At 51.7% G+C, this 17,490-nt stretch overlaps 3 protein-coding genes across 7 annotated transcripts in view; 2 read left to right on the top strand and 1 right to left on the bottom strand.

Moving 5' to 3' along the window:
- BCL9L (BCL9 like) overlaps nt 1-5,246 on the top strand; it is a 34,018-nt gene extending 28,772 nt beyond the window's left edge. For both annotated transcript variants that reach the window (XM_027655579.1, XM_027655578.1), the window contains exon 8: nt 632-5,246. In XM_027655579.1, the coding sequence (XP_027511380.1) occupies nt 632-1,791 (1,160 nt within the window). In that variant the 3' untranslated portion in view covers nt 1,792-5,246. The remainder of the gene's footprint in view (nt 1-631) is intronic.
- A 2,701-nt stretch (nt 5,247-7,947) lies between these two features.
- Nucleotides 7,948-17,082, bottom strand: CXCR5 (C-X-C motif chemokine receptor 5). The gene is made up of 3 exons (XM_027655587.1): nt 16,596-17,082; nt 13,713-14,716; nt 7,948-9,201 (listed from the first exon to the last, which is right to left on the bottom strand). Exons 2-3 carry the CDS (start codon nt 13,845-13,847, stop codon nt 8,125-8,127), a joined length of 1,212 nt encoding a protein of 403 aa, XP_027511388.1. The 5' UTR covers nt 13,848-14,716; nt 16,596-17,082; the 3' UTR covers nt 7,948-8,124.
- A 149-nt stretch (nt 17,083-17,231) lies between these two features.
- DDX6 (DEAD-box helicase 6) overlaps nt 17,232-17,490 on the top strand; it is an 18,157-nt gene continuing 17,898 nt past the window's right edge. For 3 of the 4 annotated variants that reach the window (XM_027655583.1, XM_027655586.1, XM_027655585.1), the window contains exon 1: nt 17,232-17,382. The gene's annotated coding sequence lies outside the window, so the exon portion shown is untranslated. The remainder of the gene's footprint in view (nt 17,383-17,490) is intronic. The other variant, XM_027655582.1, reaches the window with a different exon arrangement.

Raw genomic sequence — 17,490 nt, 5'->3', positions numbered from 1 at the left:
TTTTTGGCAGTTTTCAACATGAAAAATCAACTTTTTGACTCTTTCACTGCTGAGCAGTCACTTAGGTTGACTGCAGGCATGCAAATGCATTGGCTGCCTCCACAGGCATGGATGGCTCTGCTGTTCCGATGTCCCACCTGGACATCACCTGTGTTGGGCTGCCCACTCTTCTGCTTTTTTCATCCTCACCGCCCAAGGTTGTGTGGCCACTGGACCTTGCTGGGTGGCAGGAACCCTGCAGCCCACAGTGTTGAAGGGTCACTCCTCAGTGCCTTCCAGGTAGCTGGGAGCCTTGCTGGGAGCCCTGCTGAGACCGTGGTGTAGGGCTGTCCCAACACACCAAGCCAGGATTCTAAAATCAGGGGGCTGTAAGAAGCTACAAATCCAGCATGAGACTGGATGAAGCTGAAAGATCTCTCTGGTGCTTGTGGGCTTAGGGAGCTGGAGTCTGGGTCCTTTTTTTCTGATATTGGTGCTTTGCAAGCCCATCTTGCAGCTCCTCACTAAGCATCACTCTCCATGCTCAGGGAATTCTGAGCAGGAGTGCTTGGCAGGCTTTCAGGATGTGGATTTTGCAAGCCTAAGAGATCTGAGAGGAGGGATAACTCTTCTCTCTTTTTTCTGTCCTTAGGTGTGACGGGGAATCAGCCAAATCAACTGCACTTGAACTCTGTGGCACCTGGATCCTCTCAGAGCCCCATGGGAATGAACCTGCCTGGTCAGCAGCCCCTCTCCCATGAACCGCCCCCCACCTCCATGATGTCCTCCCCAAACCCTCTGGGCTCCAACATTCCTATGCACCCGAGTGGGCCAGGGGCAGGCGTGCCCCCCCAGAACCCCATGATGATGCCCCCGGGTCCCCAGGACTCGTTGAACCAGCAGTGTGGCCCTGTGCCCAACAGTTCACAGATGATTCCTTCTAACCAGCTCGTGTTCCCCCGCATGCAGCAGCCCCACAACGCCATGCCATCTCCTGCTGGAGGCATGCCCATAGCCCCCGGTGCGGGAGGTGGCCCTGGGATGCAGCAGCATTACCCACCAGGGATGCCCTTGCCGCCTGAGGACCTTCCCTCCCAGCAGCCTGGCCAGATGCCCCCTCAGCAGCACATGATGGGCAAGAACATCCCTCCTCGGATTGGCGAGCCCTACCCGCCCGTGCTTCCCGGGGTGGCATCGGTGCTGAACGACCCTGAGCTCAGCGAGGTCATCCGCCCCACACCCACAGGGATCCCTGAATTTGATCTGTCCAGGATCATCCCATCAGAGAAGCCAAGCAGCACCTTGCAGTATTTCCCCAAGAGTGACAGCCAGGCACCGAAATCTCAGCCTTCCAACCTTCACCTCATGAACCTGCAGAACATGATGGCTGAGCAGCCCCCGGTGCGGCCAGGTATGAATGCCCCCAGCCTCCCCGGGCAGCAGGGCGTGCAGAGGGGACTCGGCATGCCCATGTGCCATCCTGGACAAATGCCCATGCTGGGCAGGACAGGCATACCACCCCAGCAAGGCATGATGGGCAACAGCATGCACCAGGGCATGATGTCTCCACAGCAGAGCCTGATGGCCCAGCAAAATTTCATGCTGATGCAGGCCAAGCAGAGGAGCATGTCTGTGTCAGGGGAGATGTATGCCCAGACAGGACATATGATGTCACCTCAGGGCTCTCTCATGGGGCCCCCGCCTCAGCAGAACCTCATGGTCACGCACCAGATGAGGCAGAGGAGTGTCTCCCTGGACAGCCAGATGAGTTACATCCCCGGGCCTGGGAACATGGCGAACTTGCCTTTCTAACCCCGGCTGGCTCTCAGGGCTGGGGAGGGGACTGGGCTGCCTCTACAAACATTTTTAAACCTTTCTGCAGGGGAGGGTTGGGGGCCAATGTCAGTGGAGGACACCACGTGGGATGCTTTTCATATTGGATTCGCCTCTACACAGAAAACCATATGTGCAGTAAACTTGATGTGAATTGGGTTTCTTTTTCCTTACTTTTTTGGGGAAGGGGAGGGTGGAGGGCTGGGAGTGGGGCTGTTACTTTGAACCCTGAGTGGAGACTAGGGTCATCCAGACCCTGTGTCAGTTTGTAAAGTTTTCACTTACGGTTTTCCTCTGTCAAGTGTTTTTCTTTCCCTTTTTTTCCTCTCTTTTTCTTTTTTTCTTTTTTTTTTTCTTTTTTTCCTTCCTTTTTAAGCAACCAAAATGTGCAAGAGGGTTTTTGGAACTAGCTGTAAATAGGTCGCTGGGAAAGGCGAAACTTGTGCTGGTTTTTAATTGTTCTGTATTTCTGTGTTTTAATAGAAGCCTCAAAACATGTTTTAAAAAACAGAAACAGAAAAACATGCTAAAGGCAACAGTGTACAAGGATTGAAGACTCTCCTTGAGGGGGGGAGGGAGGAGGATCCCCAGGGTGCACAGGATGTTGAGAGATCCCATTGTAGAGTGACTCTGTGTCAGACCTGTGTTGTTCATGCATCTGGATGGTTTGCATGTGCGAGGGGGGCGGGGGATGTAGTGTCATGCAGATCTCAGGCCCCTGTGGATGCTCTGCTGAGTACACAAACACAACCACCACCAAGAGCTGTGGCCCTGGTGAAACGCTGCTGGTGCTCATCTGGCAGGACAGAGGCCACAGCTTCATGGGATGCAGCTGTTGCTGCTCTGTGGAGAAGCTGCTGTGGCAGCTGGGGATGCTGGGGAGCATTCTCCCTTCAGCTGGAGAAGTGGTGAGGATTGGGCTTCGCAGATGATAACGTGCTGGACCCGAAGGTCTTGACCAACCCTGTCACCTCTACTCCCTTCTCTTCCCTTCCTACTGTGTCCCCTGGTGGCAGGTGTTACGGTGTGTAGGGACCGATGGGTTCTGAGGTGAGTGAGGTGATGCATTTCGGTGCTTCCAGGAGAGGCTAGCTAGGAACCCTGCTCTTCTGCAGCCTTCCTACACCAGTCCATGACCCATACATCACCGTCTGCCATTGTCCTGCGCCCCCTCTCCTGTTGAATGCTCTCCCAGGTCTTCCTCATGCTTGTTGGTCCTTCTCCTCCAGAGTTTCACAGGCAGTCTTTGTTCCATCTCGCCCTGAGCTACTGGCAGCAGTCCTGCCCTGTGACACAGGAGAGGTCCAGCTGTTGAAGAGGACCTGTCCCTGCGTGCAATACTCCACCTTAGTGTAAGTCTTGTTTGGTGTCAGTGGCATGGCCATTCTGTGTTTCAGACAGAAGAGGCTGAAGTTGCATTGCAATCCCTCATTCCCAAGCTGGCAGAAGTGTGCCATTTGGACAACTCTGGCTTTTCTGGATGCGCTCCATCCTCCCCATCCTGCACTCCATAAGGTCTTCCTGCACGTGGTCCTGATGGTCTGTCCTGTGTTTGTTCACAGAGGGGAATGTGGGGTTATGTGCACACACTTCTGCACTCATGGCAGTGTCTCTGGACTTCTGCAGGGACCCCATTCCAGCATCCAGCGGTGAACTTGGGACACACAGCTGCTGGGGGAACACTGCTTGGAGGATTATCTCTGCAGAGCCAGACTTAGCACACTCTCTTATAACAGAGCTCACCTTTCCCAGCTTGGTACTGCAGGGAGGAGAGGGCTTTGGAAAGGGAGATTGTCAAGTAGCAAGTGAACAGCAACTTTTCACCATCTTGCAAGCTGTTTGGACAGGCTGGTGGGTGCTGAAACGTCAGCCCAGCAGCTCTCTCGATCCAGTCTGTGAGAAGATGGAGTCACAAAGTCCAGTTAGGAATACCTTGAGCTTTGGGGCATTGTGTAGCAAGCAGTACTGGGTAAGAAGCATGGGTCTGGATTTGAGGAAGAATCTTGCTTTGGTCTCCTGCTTTGTAGGGGTTTGTTGTGTATGATGTGAGCAAGTAGCAGTTTTTGAGGTGATAAAACAGGCAGTGGTCATCCCTGCCTTTGCAGTTGGAGCAGAGGAATAATCTTCAGCTCAGGCTTTGGACCTGACCATGTTAGCTGGTTGGATTCTCCATCCTTTCAGTGTGTTCACATGGGAGGATGTGGCTCAAACAGATGTAGCTCTTTCTAAGCTTGACTTGCCTGAAAGGCTGTGGCTTCTCTTGGCTGCACTTTGGGGTGTTGGCTGCTGCTAGTTTCTTGTAAACATCCAAATACCAATTACAGCCTCAAACCTTGCTCATTACCCACCAGCTAGTCTTGGCTAATTTGAAGCCATAACATTTTCTATATGGAAGTTTTTTGTTTGTCTGTAGACAGCTGTTGTTTTAGCCCGGTTGAGATCTCCACGTGTTCGTACCTTCCCTGTTGTCCTTTTTGCCCAGCCTGACACAGAAGTTGCTTGGGGCTTGCAGTCCTGTCTTTGTGGGCAGCGTGTTGTCCCTGCTCAGCTGGAGCCCCCAGGCTGCACGGCTGTGCAGGACTCAGGAGGCTGGTGCTGGCTGCTCGTGGGGATGGGGCAGTGCAGTGCTATTTCTGCCTGGCAACAGAAGGAACACCTGTCCTTCAGTGACAAATAAGAAGCAAAGCCTTTTGACTCAGCAGCCCTGGATACAAAAGGGAAATTCCAATACTAGGTCAGAGCTGAGGATTCTAGAGCAGCAGTCGATGCTCTTCTGCAAAATTGCACTGCCCTAGAGCCAGCCCTCTCCCTACCCCTGAGAGGGCTGAACAACGGGGAGAAGTGCTGCCTAACACCCTTCTGCCCTGGGCACCACTCCCAACCATGTCTGTGAACAGCAGTGTGGCAGGAGTTCCTCTGGAGGCTCAGTGACAGCCAGTCTGTGTTAGACCTGGGCAAGGTTTGCCATCAGCTGGTTGCCTGCTGCCGTGACCTGTGTCTAGTCTTGTGTCTTGTAGTTTATTGCTCGGCTTCTCAGCTTGAGTTCTGTGTACTGACTCCACCTAATCACAGTAGGTTTGCCCATCTTTTAGCCGTGACTTCGCCATGTTTTTCCGGCTCCAAAAAAGCATATGCTGGGAAACCGCATCTTTCAGTACATCGGATAATCACGCACCCGGAATTAGCTTTCACATTGAGGTAAAGGTGACTGACCTGTTCTCTGTCATCCCATGGAGAAATTCCCCAGTCATTTTGTACCATTATATAAATATATATATATAAATATAAATATATAAATACAATATGTGAAGACATCTTATTGGTTTTTATTTGAAACAATTTTTAGGCTTGTTTTTGGGTATCTGTGCTGCCTGTAATGTATTGACCTGTTTTATAGGTGCCTTTTTATTAAAAAGACAAATTTCAAAACCTGACCTTGTGCCTGTCTTTTTCCACGTGATTGTCCATGGGTCTGCAGTGGGGACAAGAGGGTGCAAGAGCTGCTGGGAGGGTTGCGTGGGCATCGGGGGAGCCCTTTCTCTGCAGCGCTCCCAGGCGCGCGTTCATTCATGCGTTCCTGGCTCGCGCTCACGCATGCACGCTCCACTGCCTGCCACAGCCCTGCGATCATCGCGCGCGTGTAGCAGGATGCTCTGCTGAAACACCCCAGCTCTGCCTCCTGGGAGTCTTGGTTGCCCTGCAGGAAATGCAGAGCAGTGTGCTGTTGTGAGTCTTTGTGTCCTTGTCTTTGGGGTTGCCTTCAGCAGAGACCAAGGCTTTCTCTGGGTTGTCTGCTGGAGCCTTGTTTGCAGAGCGTGGTCCAGGGCTGGGGGTGCAGAGTGTGCGCTGTGGATGGTGGTGAGATTGCCTTCCCACACGCCACTTCCCCACTCCCTGCAAGAGCCACTTTGGAGCTCCCCTGGGCTCAGTGCCTCTTCCTGGTGGCCTGGGTGGGCAGAGTACGTCTGCCTCACTTGGTAGCAGTGGAATAGGGGCTGAGCTGAGCTCCACAGGGGAGCCTGAAGGTTTGTGTGCCTGAGGGCTGTGGTGTCTGGGGGTGGCTCTGGTGGCATGAGTGCTTAGCAGGGAAGCCCGCTCTGGGCCATGTGACAGCCATGCAAACCTTGAGGAGGCAGTGAGGGTTTCACTGAGTGGAAAGCCCAGCTTCCTCTGTGGTGAAGGAAAGTTCCTCTTGCTTTCTTGTCACCATTCAGCAGGTTGGTTGCAGGCAGTTGTGGGAGGAGCAACAGCTGCTCTTTGGGGAAGGGTCTGCCAGCTCTGAGCCAAGCCATTCCCAGGCTGGCTGAGCCAAATGTGGGTGCAAGGGCAGCTTTCCACTTGGGTTAGCAGCTGCTGTAAAACTGGGGCAGCAAGTGCTCCAGTTGGTGGAAGAGGCTCTGGAAAGCAGAGAGCTAATGTAGATCTGGACTGACTCTGAAGACAGCAGGGCATTCTGCGGCACCAGTGAAGGGGAATCTGAACAGGGTGGTCTTGTGAGCCCTGTGGTCCCCATGTGGGAACAGCAGTGCTTGTCAGAAAGGTGACATCTGCCCTCTCAGTGCTCTCTGATGCATTTCCCTCGAGAAAGTGACATGACTGCAGACAACTGCTTACAAGCACTGTCCATGAGAAGGTGTTTATTACAGCTTACATCAAACATTTCTAAAGGTTTGTACATACCAGTACTAAAAACTGTAGTAACAATAGATGTGTAATCAATCTGTTCACTCTTACTTTGTGTGCAGATTTTCTTTTTACTTTGTGACCACTGTAAGAATTCTACACTCTGACTGTTCATTTCTTCAGTAACAGTTTTATGTATGTAGAAACACAGTTTCATCAGAACCTGCTGGGGAGGCGTTTACAATGCATCTGCAATGGGTCTGCTCACTGGTACAACCATGGAGAACACGAGAGGACAGGCTAAAGAGAGCTGCTCTTCCTCTGCTGCATGTACATGCTTGAACAATTACAGTCACCATTATTTGCAGGTTTCATCTTTGAAGATGCAGCACTGCAGGAAATGGTGGACTGCCTTATACTTGGTGAGTTTTCTCCTGAAGTCATAATGTGAGAACGAGCTATTGAGATCTCTACCTGATCCAGACTGAGGTAACGTAACCCCTTCCATAATGCCTGGTGTTTTTAGAAGGGCCCTTGGGTATAGTGAAGTTCAGCTGCAGTTCAGGGCAAGATCACCACCCAGGTTTGTTCTCTGTACACCTGGATGCACTTAATCTCTGAAAGCCCTGTTGATGCAGGTGGAGGAAAAATATCAGAAAGCACAGTGCAAAGCAAAATGCTGCATTTCCTCTCGCCTCGCTAAAAACAAAGAGAAATTATGCAAACGAGCTCTTTTCCTTACTTTGGGGCAGTGGGTCTCCTTGCTCTCAGAACCCACAAATTGCCATACAGTGAGCTGAAAGAAAAAGTTACACCTTCAGACTTACAAAGCGGTGTGGTTTCTGTCCCCTGTGCAGAGTCACAAGACAGAAGCCATCTCTTCAACTGGTGTTTTTCCTTAAAGGAAAACTTTTGCATAGTCAGGCATTCAGTTCAGCAGCCACTCACAGAAGATCTTAACAGCAGTAAAACAGATCAAATGAGTGGGGAAAGATGCAACTGGTGTCAGGAAAGGAGTCTGTGACAGTCAAATCTGTTAGTCTGTGGGAGGACCTGCTGGCGTGAGCTGTGTCGGGCAGGTGAATGTGTCATGGCTGGCTGGGGGGGATGTCGTGCAGCAGGAGGACAATGTTGCAGTCAGAGAGTGTTCAGCACTGTATGCCCATGCTATGTGATTGAGCTCTACAGCCCCCATCAGTCCTACCTGCATCTCTCTTTCCAGTTGCTGTGGCAAATGAGTCCTGCTGCTTCCTTTGGGCATGTCTGTACCAACCTGAGCTAGTGAAATGGAGACCTGCTTAGCTTAGTTGGCTGCACTTTTTTCCTTGCCCCTGGCACCCCAGTCTTGTGCCTGACTTCATGCACAGGATGCCTGCAGTCACCGTTCTGAGGGAGAGGTGGGAGTGTCAGTTCAACCCACTTGGGTTCATCCAGCCCCACGAGAGTGACCACTGGACAGCCAGCATTCACCAACAGCTGCCAGGCAGATTTCTACAGGTATGAGAACCAGGAGGAGCCAGGCAAGGTATCTGATGGGATTCGGGTGTTCGGTGGCTATTGGACCTGTTTCCTGAGGAGCAAAGAAAAGTGGTGGGGATGCTTGTGAAACTTGTAACTGAGACCACAGCAAGTACGCCACTAGGAAGGAAAGCCCTAGGCCAGTTCTGTCTTGCAGGCAGCCTTTTCCAGCTAGAAGGTGGAGATGGAGGTGGTGTTGTCAGAATCAATCCCGCTACTCTTCCTTGTCACCTCCAGGATCTCCTGCAGGGTCTCCTGGCTTATGCAGCCAAGCTCCTGCAGGATCCGGAAGAAGTCATTACGGAACTTGACTCCAATGAAGGCGTAGAGGATGGGGTTGAGGCAGCAGTGTGTGAAGCCAATGGCCTCTGTCACCATGATGGCTGTGTCCAGCTGGTCTTCCAGGAGGCAGTTCTTGGTGAAGGCTTCTAGCTTGGTAAGTGTGTTCAGGAAGATGACGATGTGGTACGGGCTCCAGCAGAGCAGGAAGATTCCTGTCACCAGGATGGCCACACGGACAGCTTTCTGCCTCTGCAGGCGCTGGGACTGACAGAGCACCCGGACAATGGCCATGTAGCAGTAACACATGACCAGCAGGGGCACAAAGAAGCCCACAGTGTGGTAGAGGAAGCGAGTTGCCAGCCAGGCATTGTTGCCATCGATCCCAACCTCTGGAAAATAGCAAATGCTGCGGTTGCTGTCATCTGTCCAGACTTCCATGAAGATGAGATCGGGTAAAGTCAGAAGCAGTGAGCAGAGCCAGACAGCCGTGCAGGTGAGATGGATGGAGTGAGCTCTGCGTTTGCGGTAGGTGTGGATTGCATAGACGATGGCCAGGTAACGGTCCACTGCGATGCACCCCAGCAGCATGCTACTGCAGTAGAAATTGATCTTGTGGACAGCACTGAGTATCTTGCAGAGGAACTTCCCAAATACCCACCCAGCCAAGCTCTCTACCACGCTGAATGGGAAGGTAAGCAACAGTGCCAGGTTGGCCAGGGTGAGATGGAAAAGGAAGTTTTCCGTGGTGGTGCGAGAGCGCTTGAACCTCTCTAAAATGACCAGGACCAGGGCATTGCCTACAGTCCCCAACATGAACATCAACAGATAGATGAGGGGCATGAAGACCTTTCTGAAGGGGTCTCTCTGGTTGCCAACCACTGATGAGGCTGGGTTGAAGCAAAAGTAGCCCTCCAAAGAAGGGGTGGTGTTCTCAGCTTCATAGTAGCCACTCAGTTCCACCTGGCTCTGGAGAATAAGAGAGTATCGTTAACAGAGGGGAGTTTCTGGACACAAGAACCCAGTCCCTCAGCTGCACCTGGCAAACCTAGAGTGGAGCATCCCCACGTCCTGCGGCCCACCTGCATCAGGAGCGGGTGCTGCCTGTCTGCAGTGTGATGACCTCGGAGGTCCCCCCAGTGCCAGGAGGTGCAGCAGCCTGTGGAGAGGGTTGTCTCCATCTCTGACAGCAAGAGCTGCTCAGGATCTTATCTCTAACTAGCATATTTGGTGATGTTCTGGTGTCCAGTCAAATGACCAGTTTCATCATCTGGTTCTTGCCAGTTTACCTGCTGGTGGCTCTTGCTTCCTCACACAGCATGGAACGCTCCTCTACCAGCTTTCCTGATGTTTTCTACTCATTTCTGATACGGACTGCCCCTGTCCTGCCTGCTGCCAGGTACAAAGGCGGTGGGATTGCACTGACCACCTTCTCCTCAGAGGCCTGGGAGCTGCCTGGGGCAGAGCAAGGTAAGGGGCAAGAGCAAGCAGCAGCTGTCCTTGAGATTGCTTTCCACATGCTCAGAGAAAGGTGTGGGGCAGGTGTTCAAAATGGCTGGAGGAAAGCCTCTGAGGCACTGTGGTGCCATAGCTAGAGGAATGGATGCTGCAGAGAGAAATCTGTTCTGTTGGTAAACCTTGCAGTTCTGAATTAATTGCAGTCAGAGCAGGAAACACGATTGAAAACACCACGCGGACCCTAGGCTGATACCCAGTAAGGAAAGTGCAGTAGAGCTACCACAAACATGATTTGCTCTTGGCCTGCTGGATCTTCTTGCCAGGTGAGCAGCCTGTATTGGGGCTGAGGCTGCGGGCAAGTATCAATTGCCGGGAAGCTGGAATTGCACTCAGGATGAACTTCCTGGACAGTGGGCATACTCCAGCTGGCCTTGGGCACCTTGCAGAAGTTGGGTGTTCACAAAAGCAAAGGGCTGGGATGAGCATAAAAAGAGAGCAGTGCAGGAGGCTTGTGGCAAGCTGAAAAATTAGTGACAAGTGGGAAGAGCTCAGCAGCAGTCACCCTGAGGTCCCCCACCCACACCCTCTCCAGAGACTTGTGCTGAGACTTCAGTGTCAACCACAGCGGAAGTCTCTGCTTGCTGCTTTCATACCTTTCACTGCCAGCTGCAGCCGTTTGCACCTGCTGCTCCTTCCCTCCTCTGCCAAAGTTCCTGTCTAAAAATACCAGCCCTGCTTTATACAGTTTTAGAGTTGATTTTGGGGGTTTTTGCTCACCCAGTGTGCTACTAAGCCAAATGAGTGTGACCAGCCTGGAGTCCTGCATTGTTCCTGGCTAGGGAAGGGTGATTTATGTTTCTTCTCTCTCAGGCAGCCTTCCCTGGGCAATGCACTGGGTGCCTCCGCACGTGACTGGGGTAAAGAGGCAGTGGCAGGGCTCATCTGAACTGCTCTGCTCTGCTGCTGAAACCATCTGCGTGGCTCCAGGAGGGGCCAGGCACACTGATGTGGCAGAAGTCTACGGAGCATTAGTAAACACGTAGAGCAGACAGCTGGCTCAGGTGGTCCCCCAGCAGTGGATGGTAGGAGGGCAAACAAGCCCTTGGGAAAAGTGCAGAATAGCCTTGCCCAGCTCTTGCCTTCTTCCCTGGGCCTCTGCCTTTGGCTACTGCCAGAAAGAGTGCTGAGCCAGACTTTGCTCTGACCAAAGTTACTCTTGGTCTTGCCACCATCCTGTTCTCCACCAACTCTGCATCCAGGGGTGCTGTGGCTGTGCTCTGATGCCATGGTGCTTCCTCCTGAATGGGTGAGAGCCAGTCCCCTCGGGGGCCAGGAATCCCCCCTACCCAAAACCTCAAACACACACCTGTCTTCCCCTAATGTGATGATGGGGCTGCAAACCTTTGGTGAAAAGCATTTTGTATTCCCAAAGAACATTTATTTTTCTGGTTAAGGATATGATTTTGGAAACTGGAGATTGCTGCTAAAGACAAAAGCTTTTAGAATTCCCTCCCAGTTATTTTTCTCCCTGGCTTGAAAACATTTCCTAGTCTGTACCCAGACCTTTTGTCAAGAATTACCAACACATAGAAACCTGCGATGTGTTGTCCAGTGCCAGATCCTTGAATCTCTTTGAGAAAAACAAGACCAACCCAAAAACCTTTGCAATTTAGTGGACTGACCAAACCAGACTGCTCAGGCTGTGCAGGTGACCGTGTGGAAAACCCCAAACAAATTATATGTTGGAATGGGAAATTTCACTGGGGAAAGGTTGGATGATTCCACCTTTGAAGGAAAAAAAGGAAAGGATGGGAAATGTCTGGGTTTGCTGGCTGGAGTGTCAGTCCTGCCTTGGAGCCATGCCAGCACCATTGATGCTGATGGGTGGACAGCCTGGGTGGTGTTCAGTGGCTTTGGCCACTGACCAGCTTCCAGCATCACCTTGTATTTGGAGCCAGAGGTGCAGAGGCTGAGTGCCACTATCAGACACCATCTGATTGCTGATGGGGAGCAGGTAGGGAGGGCTCTTACTGTAAAGCCATTTGCTGTGGGCAGGGGAAGCATGTGCGGAGCTGAGTCTGAGGCATCCTCTCATGCATCTCCGAGCAGAGCAGCGTGTGTGGGTGGAAGCGGACAGAGATGAGTTGGAGACATGAGGATGAAAAGTCACAGTCCAGGCTGAGACAGGAAGGACAGGGACCAGAGCTGCAGGAGATGCACTGAATGTGCCAAGGAGAGGATTCTGGGGACTCTGCTGTGATTCCCATTTCTAGGACTGGAAGCAGGTGGCTGCCTGATCTGGGATGGGATAAGTCAACAGTGTGTATGCAGAGGGACCTTTGAACAGGTCTCCTCCAAGACAATTGCAGCCAGATTTGGGGGTGGGAGAAAAAGTGGTGTCTCTTTCTGTAATAAATGTATACCTGGGAAGGCTGTTCCTGTGTGCTTTTTGTTCAGGGATCCCTCTACCCCTGACCCACATTCAGATTTATTCTGGTCTCCATGTGGCAGCTGCTTTTCTCAGTTCCCCACAACTGTCAGCGATCAAAACATTTGGCTGCAGAAGTGAAGCAGCTTGTGCACTGTTATGGGTTTTCCATGTGAGTCATTCCCTTCTAGCCCATGCCAGGGCTGGGAGCAGCACATTTTATTCCCAAAACCTTAAAACTGAAATAGCCCACATCAATGCGATTTACTGACAGAGCTTCTGCTCATAACCTCTCTGGGTGCTGAACCAGGGAAAGCTAGGAATAAGACCAAAGCCCATGGAAATGCCACATTACTGTAGTGCAGGTGCGTTTATGCTCTTGAGTCATATTGGTCCCATTACAATGAAAACTGGTCTGCAGCTCCTCAAGAGACCTGGTGGAGATCTCAATGGTTCTTCTGCACCTGTGATTTTGGTTGTCTAGGCTGCAGTTGAGGAAGGTTAAGCAAGCAAAGCATTTTTGCTATGGAGAAAGGGGGTTATCATTTTGGGCACCTTACTTTTCCACAAGATAACAGAGTCGATTAGTCTTGGATGGTATCAAAATTTAGATGAGGCTCTCACTGTACTCACTGTGCAAACGTTCTCATAGTTTTTCCTTCCACAATTGCTCAATTGGTTAAAAAATAAATTCTGAGATGGTAGTGCTGCTGTGTACTTCCCCTTGGATACCTCAACGTACTCTAAAAGGTGCAGCTGCTGTCTTTCATTTGCAAACGCTGGGGAGAGAACTATGACGCAGAATGCCTTGTGTCATCATTCCCTGTTAGAACAACTCGTAATTTATTTTCCCCTCTTCAAAATGTCCCTCTTGTAAATATACTTTCAACAGAGTCTGTGGCAGCTTGTATGTGGAGAAGGCAAGCAGGGGTAGGAGCACGTAAGGTTGTACCAAGGATTTTCACAGAGAGAGAGAGAGAAAGAGAGAGAGACCGCACTGGATTTGCTTTGAGTATTCCAGTTGTGTAAGGAGACCAGACGAGGTGTACAGGGCTTTGCATACTGTGTGCACAGTCATTTATACCACTGAAGGCTGGTGCAGAAGGTGCCTGGCTCGGAATGAATGTTTGACGCCGAGGTGTCGAGGGCTGCATGGGCAGCAGGGAACAGAGCCTGGGACAGGCTGGCAGTGGGTATGGGGCTGCCAGAGCCCCGCTCTCCCAGGGAGTCACCTGGCCCTTTGCAGAGGCTGTGGTCTGTCCTCATGCAAGGACAGTGCTCAGGCTAAGTGCTTGCCAGAATGGCTGCACACGAGGCCCCGGCAGTTCGGCAGCTTTCCCCATGGGAATATCCAGCACCCTTGGATCAGCTGCAGCCACACTGCGCTGGCTCTCTGCAAGCAACAGCCTTGTGTTTGTGGCCAAGCTGGGACTTAAGGGATGCAAGGGCTGATTGTGCTGTCTTAAGAAATGGCTCAAGCTCTTCCTCTGCCAACAGGAGGGTGAGAAGACAGACAGACAGAAAACAAGTCTTTCAGCCCCCCCCCAGCTCTACCTGCTCTCCCTGTTATCAAGCAAAGCCAGTCCCAACTCACCAAGTCATAGGTCTCTGATGAGTAGCTGACAGGCCCCATGGTTTCAGGAGCAGGATCTGTCTCTTCTACAGAAGTTTCAACAGAAGTTCTTTTTTGGGGTGGAGTTAGTAATTTGAGTAGGAAGGGACACAGCATGTAACAATAGACTATTTGCAAGGCAAATGAGCTCCAGGCATAGTGACCTGATTGATGTAAGGATTAGCATCTAGCTTTATCATCTTTTTACTAGTACTGTAAGTTAATTTTTAAAGTACAGTTTGAAGAATCCGCATTCCTTTGTTCTGTACCAGAGAAGATTCAGAACATCCTTACAGCTTCCCTGGAAACCTCCAGGGCTGTTGCCCATGGCTGTCCTTGTCCCAGGTGGTCTGAATGGCTTTGGAAAGTTCTATGCCAAGGAACACAGCAGAAACCTCCTGGATCCAGGCAGGATCTCTGGATACTCCTGGATCTCTGGAGCCATGCAGGACTTCAAAGACACCTGGAGGTGAAATGCATAGGTATAGTCTATATGACCATCACCCTCTGCCTTGAGGTCCTTCTGGCTGCTTTAACCCCAGTGGCTTTGTGGTTGTCTTCTGCTTCTCCTGCTGCTTCGCCCCTCGTCTGGGCTTGCGGGAGGGTGAGGTGGCTTGCACAGGAAAGTGCAGGAGGGGCTGGGCAGCTGCATGACAGAAGCAAGGCCCCTTGATTTCACAAGGTAGTAAAGGATAATAAAAATGGGAAATCAAGATTTTCTCTGCTCAAGGGAATGTGTGTTTTGTTCACTGATGTTACAGCAGCAGATTCATGGTGAGAAAGCCCCAGTCTGGGTCAGCAGAGCAGGATGGCATTGCAGCTGGCATTTTGGCAGGAAGCTTTTCCTCTGTGAAGAGCTGAAGTGGTTCCACAAGCACAGTGTTTGTCCTCCTCTTCTCTGGGCACAGCTGCACCAAGGCCTCTGTACCAGCAAGAGTGGGACTTGGTCTACTGAAGGAGGAGGTGGTGTTTGATTTCATTCACTCCTCCTGCTTCTTAGCAGGAGCCAGGTGATCCTGACTTAATGGGCCACTGCTGCCACAAGGATGTTGGCTGTCCTTCCCTGCCCTGAGGACCTTTGTGTGCATCTGCATGTGCTCATCAGCCTCTGGGCACCCCTTCTCCCAAAAGGGAGAGGATGGAGAGCAACAAACCTGGAGGGAGGCCATAGGGAGCTTGCTCTCTGCCTCCCAGGGGGGAACACAGACCGAGGCCTGCCCTGCCAGGGCTGTGGAGCAGCATGAAGAGTGGGGCACCACTGAGCCTGGGAGACTGAGAGCTTGGGAAGGATGTTCTCATTCAGCTAGAAGTGGAGGGTGGAGCACGCAGCACCAGAAACTTCCTTTAAGGGCCAGCAGCAAGGGTGCTGCTCCCCAGGACAGGGCAGTAAGGTAGTGTGAGTCTGAGAGTGAGGGAGTGATGATGCAGAACCTCTCAGCTCAGAGGGACAGGCCACAGAAGGCAGCTGTGGGGAACTGCAGTCTGGAAATGCTTCCCACGCTGTAAGCTTGGCCCTCAGATGTGGTGTGGGAATGACAGGGGTTCAAGGAGCCTGCTCCAAAGCAACAGACACAAAAGATTTCACTTGCAAACACACACTACACCAAGGAGATGACTGCTGCCCTACAGGCATGACCTAAAGGATCTTTGTGTTGCTGTAACGTGAAATGCAAGAAATATGATAATAAGAGAGAATAGCATAAGGGAAAAATAAATGGAAAGAAATTGAAATTAAATATACATTTTTAACCTGCCTGTCCCTACACAGACAGGTAAGGAACTGACTGTGGAAGAAGACTGTTACCAAATTCCTCAATTTGAGGATTGTTTTGATGTCCATACATGGGAATTCCTGTCTGAGCTCTGGTTTTCTGCCACAGATATACACTCTCACTGGAGAATTGTTCTTGTTTTGTCAGGAATGTAAAATTTCCTTAACTTGTATGCAGTATTTTGATAATAGGAAATTATTCAGCTCTACAGAAGGATGTCAAAATGCAGTACTTCTGTGTGAAGTTGCTATGTTCTTTGTAACTGTGTGACTAATAAGCACCTCTACTGGCCAGTTGGGCACTACACTGACTTTCTGAGATCTGCTGGAGAAAAGCCAGATTGTTTCTGGCTCCTGAGTCTTCTCAACTCTAATGTTCTCTGTTAGTCTTATTTGCTGTTACCATAACTAAAACTTTGTGCTGCCTGCAGATGTCAGGCATGTTTCCTAATCTGTTAATTTCTGTTGTTATTTGTTCTTTCAAGATTAGAACATGCCACTTCCTGCACAACTCATTGGGAAGTGTGATGCTTAGCCCCACAAGGAGCTGAGATGAGATGCCAGCCCCCACACAGCAGGGCCAAAGCAACAGCAGGAGCAGCAGAATGAAGGTCGTGCCCAGCATCTGCCTCTGTGTGTGGGGCAGTCGAGGGTTTCCCATCTATGGCTGCTGCGCCCTTTGGCCAATGAGTAGCACAGCAAGAAACAGGTGAGGTGCAGTTTTCTGCTCCCCTGGCACGTGAACACCTGTCTTTTCAGGTTCCTTTTTCACTTGCCACACTTGGAACAGAAGCTTTGAAAAGAAAGAGGGATGCATCAGGTAGGAGAGAGGTTGGCAAGGGAGCTTCACACCAGGGATGACCTCTGTGCCCCGAGGAAGGGCAGCTCGGTCCAGGGCAGCAGCCTCAGAGCAGAGCAGAGTCTGCAAGGCAGCAAACAAAAGAAATCAAGGATGAGACTGCACTGATCTCCCATGAGAACTGGGCAGGAACATATGAAGTTATTACAGAAGAAGGGTCAGCAGGCCTGATGGAGATGACTGTGCTGTGGCTGTCAGAGGAGGGAACAGCATTGCTTCATTCCCCTGCTGTGACCCCCAGACTTCCAGTGGGGCTGAGGGCAGACACGGCCCCACCAGCCCCAGGTGTGCCTTTGGCTGCTGGGGGTGGATAAACAACCACCCTGAGAGAGCTGTAGATGTGAGGAACAAGCTAAAAGCAGCCATGTCAGGGTAAATGAACTTCCCTCCCTGTCTTTTTGTGCCTATTTTGGAAAACATTTGAACAAAAACTTGTCGGCGAAGCAGTTTTCGAATTACCAGCATTTTTAGGCTACTGTTTTTAAGATCACGTTCCCATTGTGGTCCGGTTTGTCAAGACCTGTGTGTAAGGAACAGCCAGCCGTCTGAAAGGGAATGGCAATTCCCAGGCCTGCCGCGGTCGGAGGTTACAGCTCCTGCCCGCTGAGGTCAGCCTTTTGTTCCTACATTTGTTTTCGCTGTGTTTTAATGACTACAGAGCGAAGCCACGCTAACTTTCCAAGCCTTTTCTTCAGAAACAACAGGGCCGACAGACCAGCCTGGATGAGGGACGAGGGACCGGGATGAGGGACCGGGATGAGGGATCGGGATAAGGGATCGGGATGAGGGATGGGCGGGGCCAGCGCTGTCACGTGGCGCGCAGTGCACGCCGAACGTACGTAGGTACGCACGTACGTCTGTGCGTGATGCGTGCGGGGCGGGGTGGCTCCTCCCGGCGGGAGGGGGAGGGCGCACGGGAGGAAGGAGGAAGCCGCCATCTTGGAGCGTCGAGTCGCCATAACAAGGCACCGGGGCAGCGAGAGGATTTTATACCTGGGCGAGGGGGAGCGCGGCTGGTGGCGGTGAGGACGGGCCGGGGTGCCGGGGCGGGCGCGGCTCCTCGGGAGCGTGGCGGCAGGGGCCGGCGCCGGGGGGCCGAGCCTCGCGGCCTGCGGCGGGAGCGCTGGGCC

The sequence above is a fragment of the Corapipo altera genome, unplaced genomic scaffold (genome assembly GCF_003945725.1).
Source record: "Corapipo altera isolate COAL_440 unplaced genomic scaffold, ASM394572v1 71, whole genome shotgun sequence".
NCBI classification, from domain to species: Eukaryota; Metazoa; Chordata; class Aves; order Passeriformes; family Pipridae; genus Corapipo; species Corapipo altera.
This window is presented reverse-complemented; position numbering and strand designations above follow the sequence as displayed.

What these genes read in the sequence shown, in the direction of transcription:
- CXCR5 (XM_027655587.1), bottom strand. Translation starts at nt 13,847, where the DNA reads ATGCTGTGTCCCTTCCTACTCAAATTACTAACTCCACCCCAAAAAAGA. An exon ending in CATCAGAGACCTATGACTTG is followed by an intron (nt 9,202 to 13,712) that starts GTGAGTTGGGAC and finishes CTTATTCTCCAG; the next exon opens with AGCCAGGTGGAACTGAGTGG.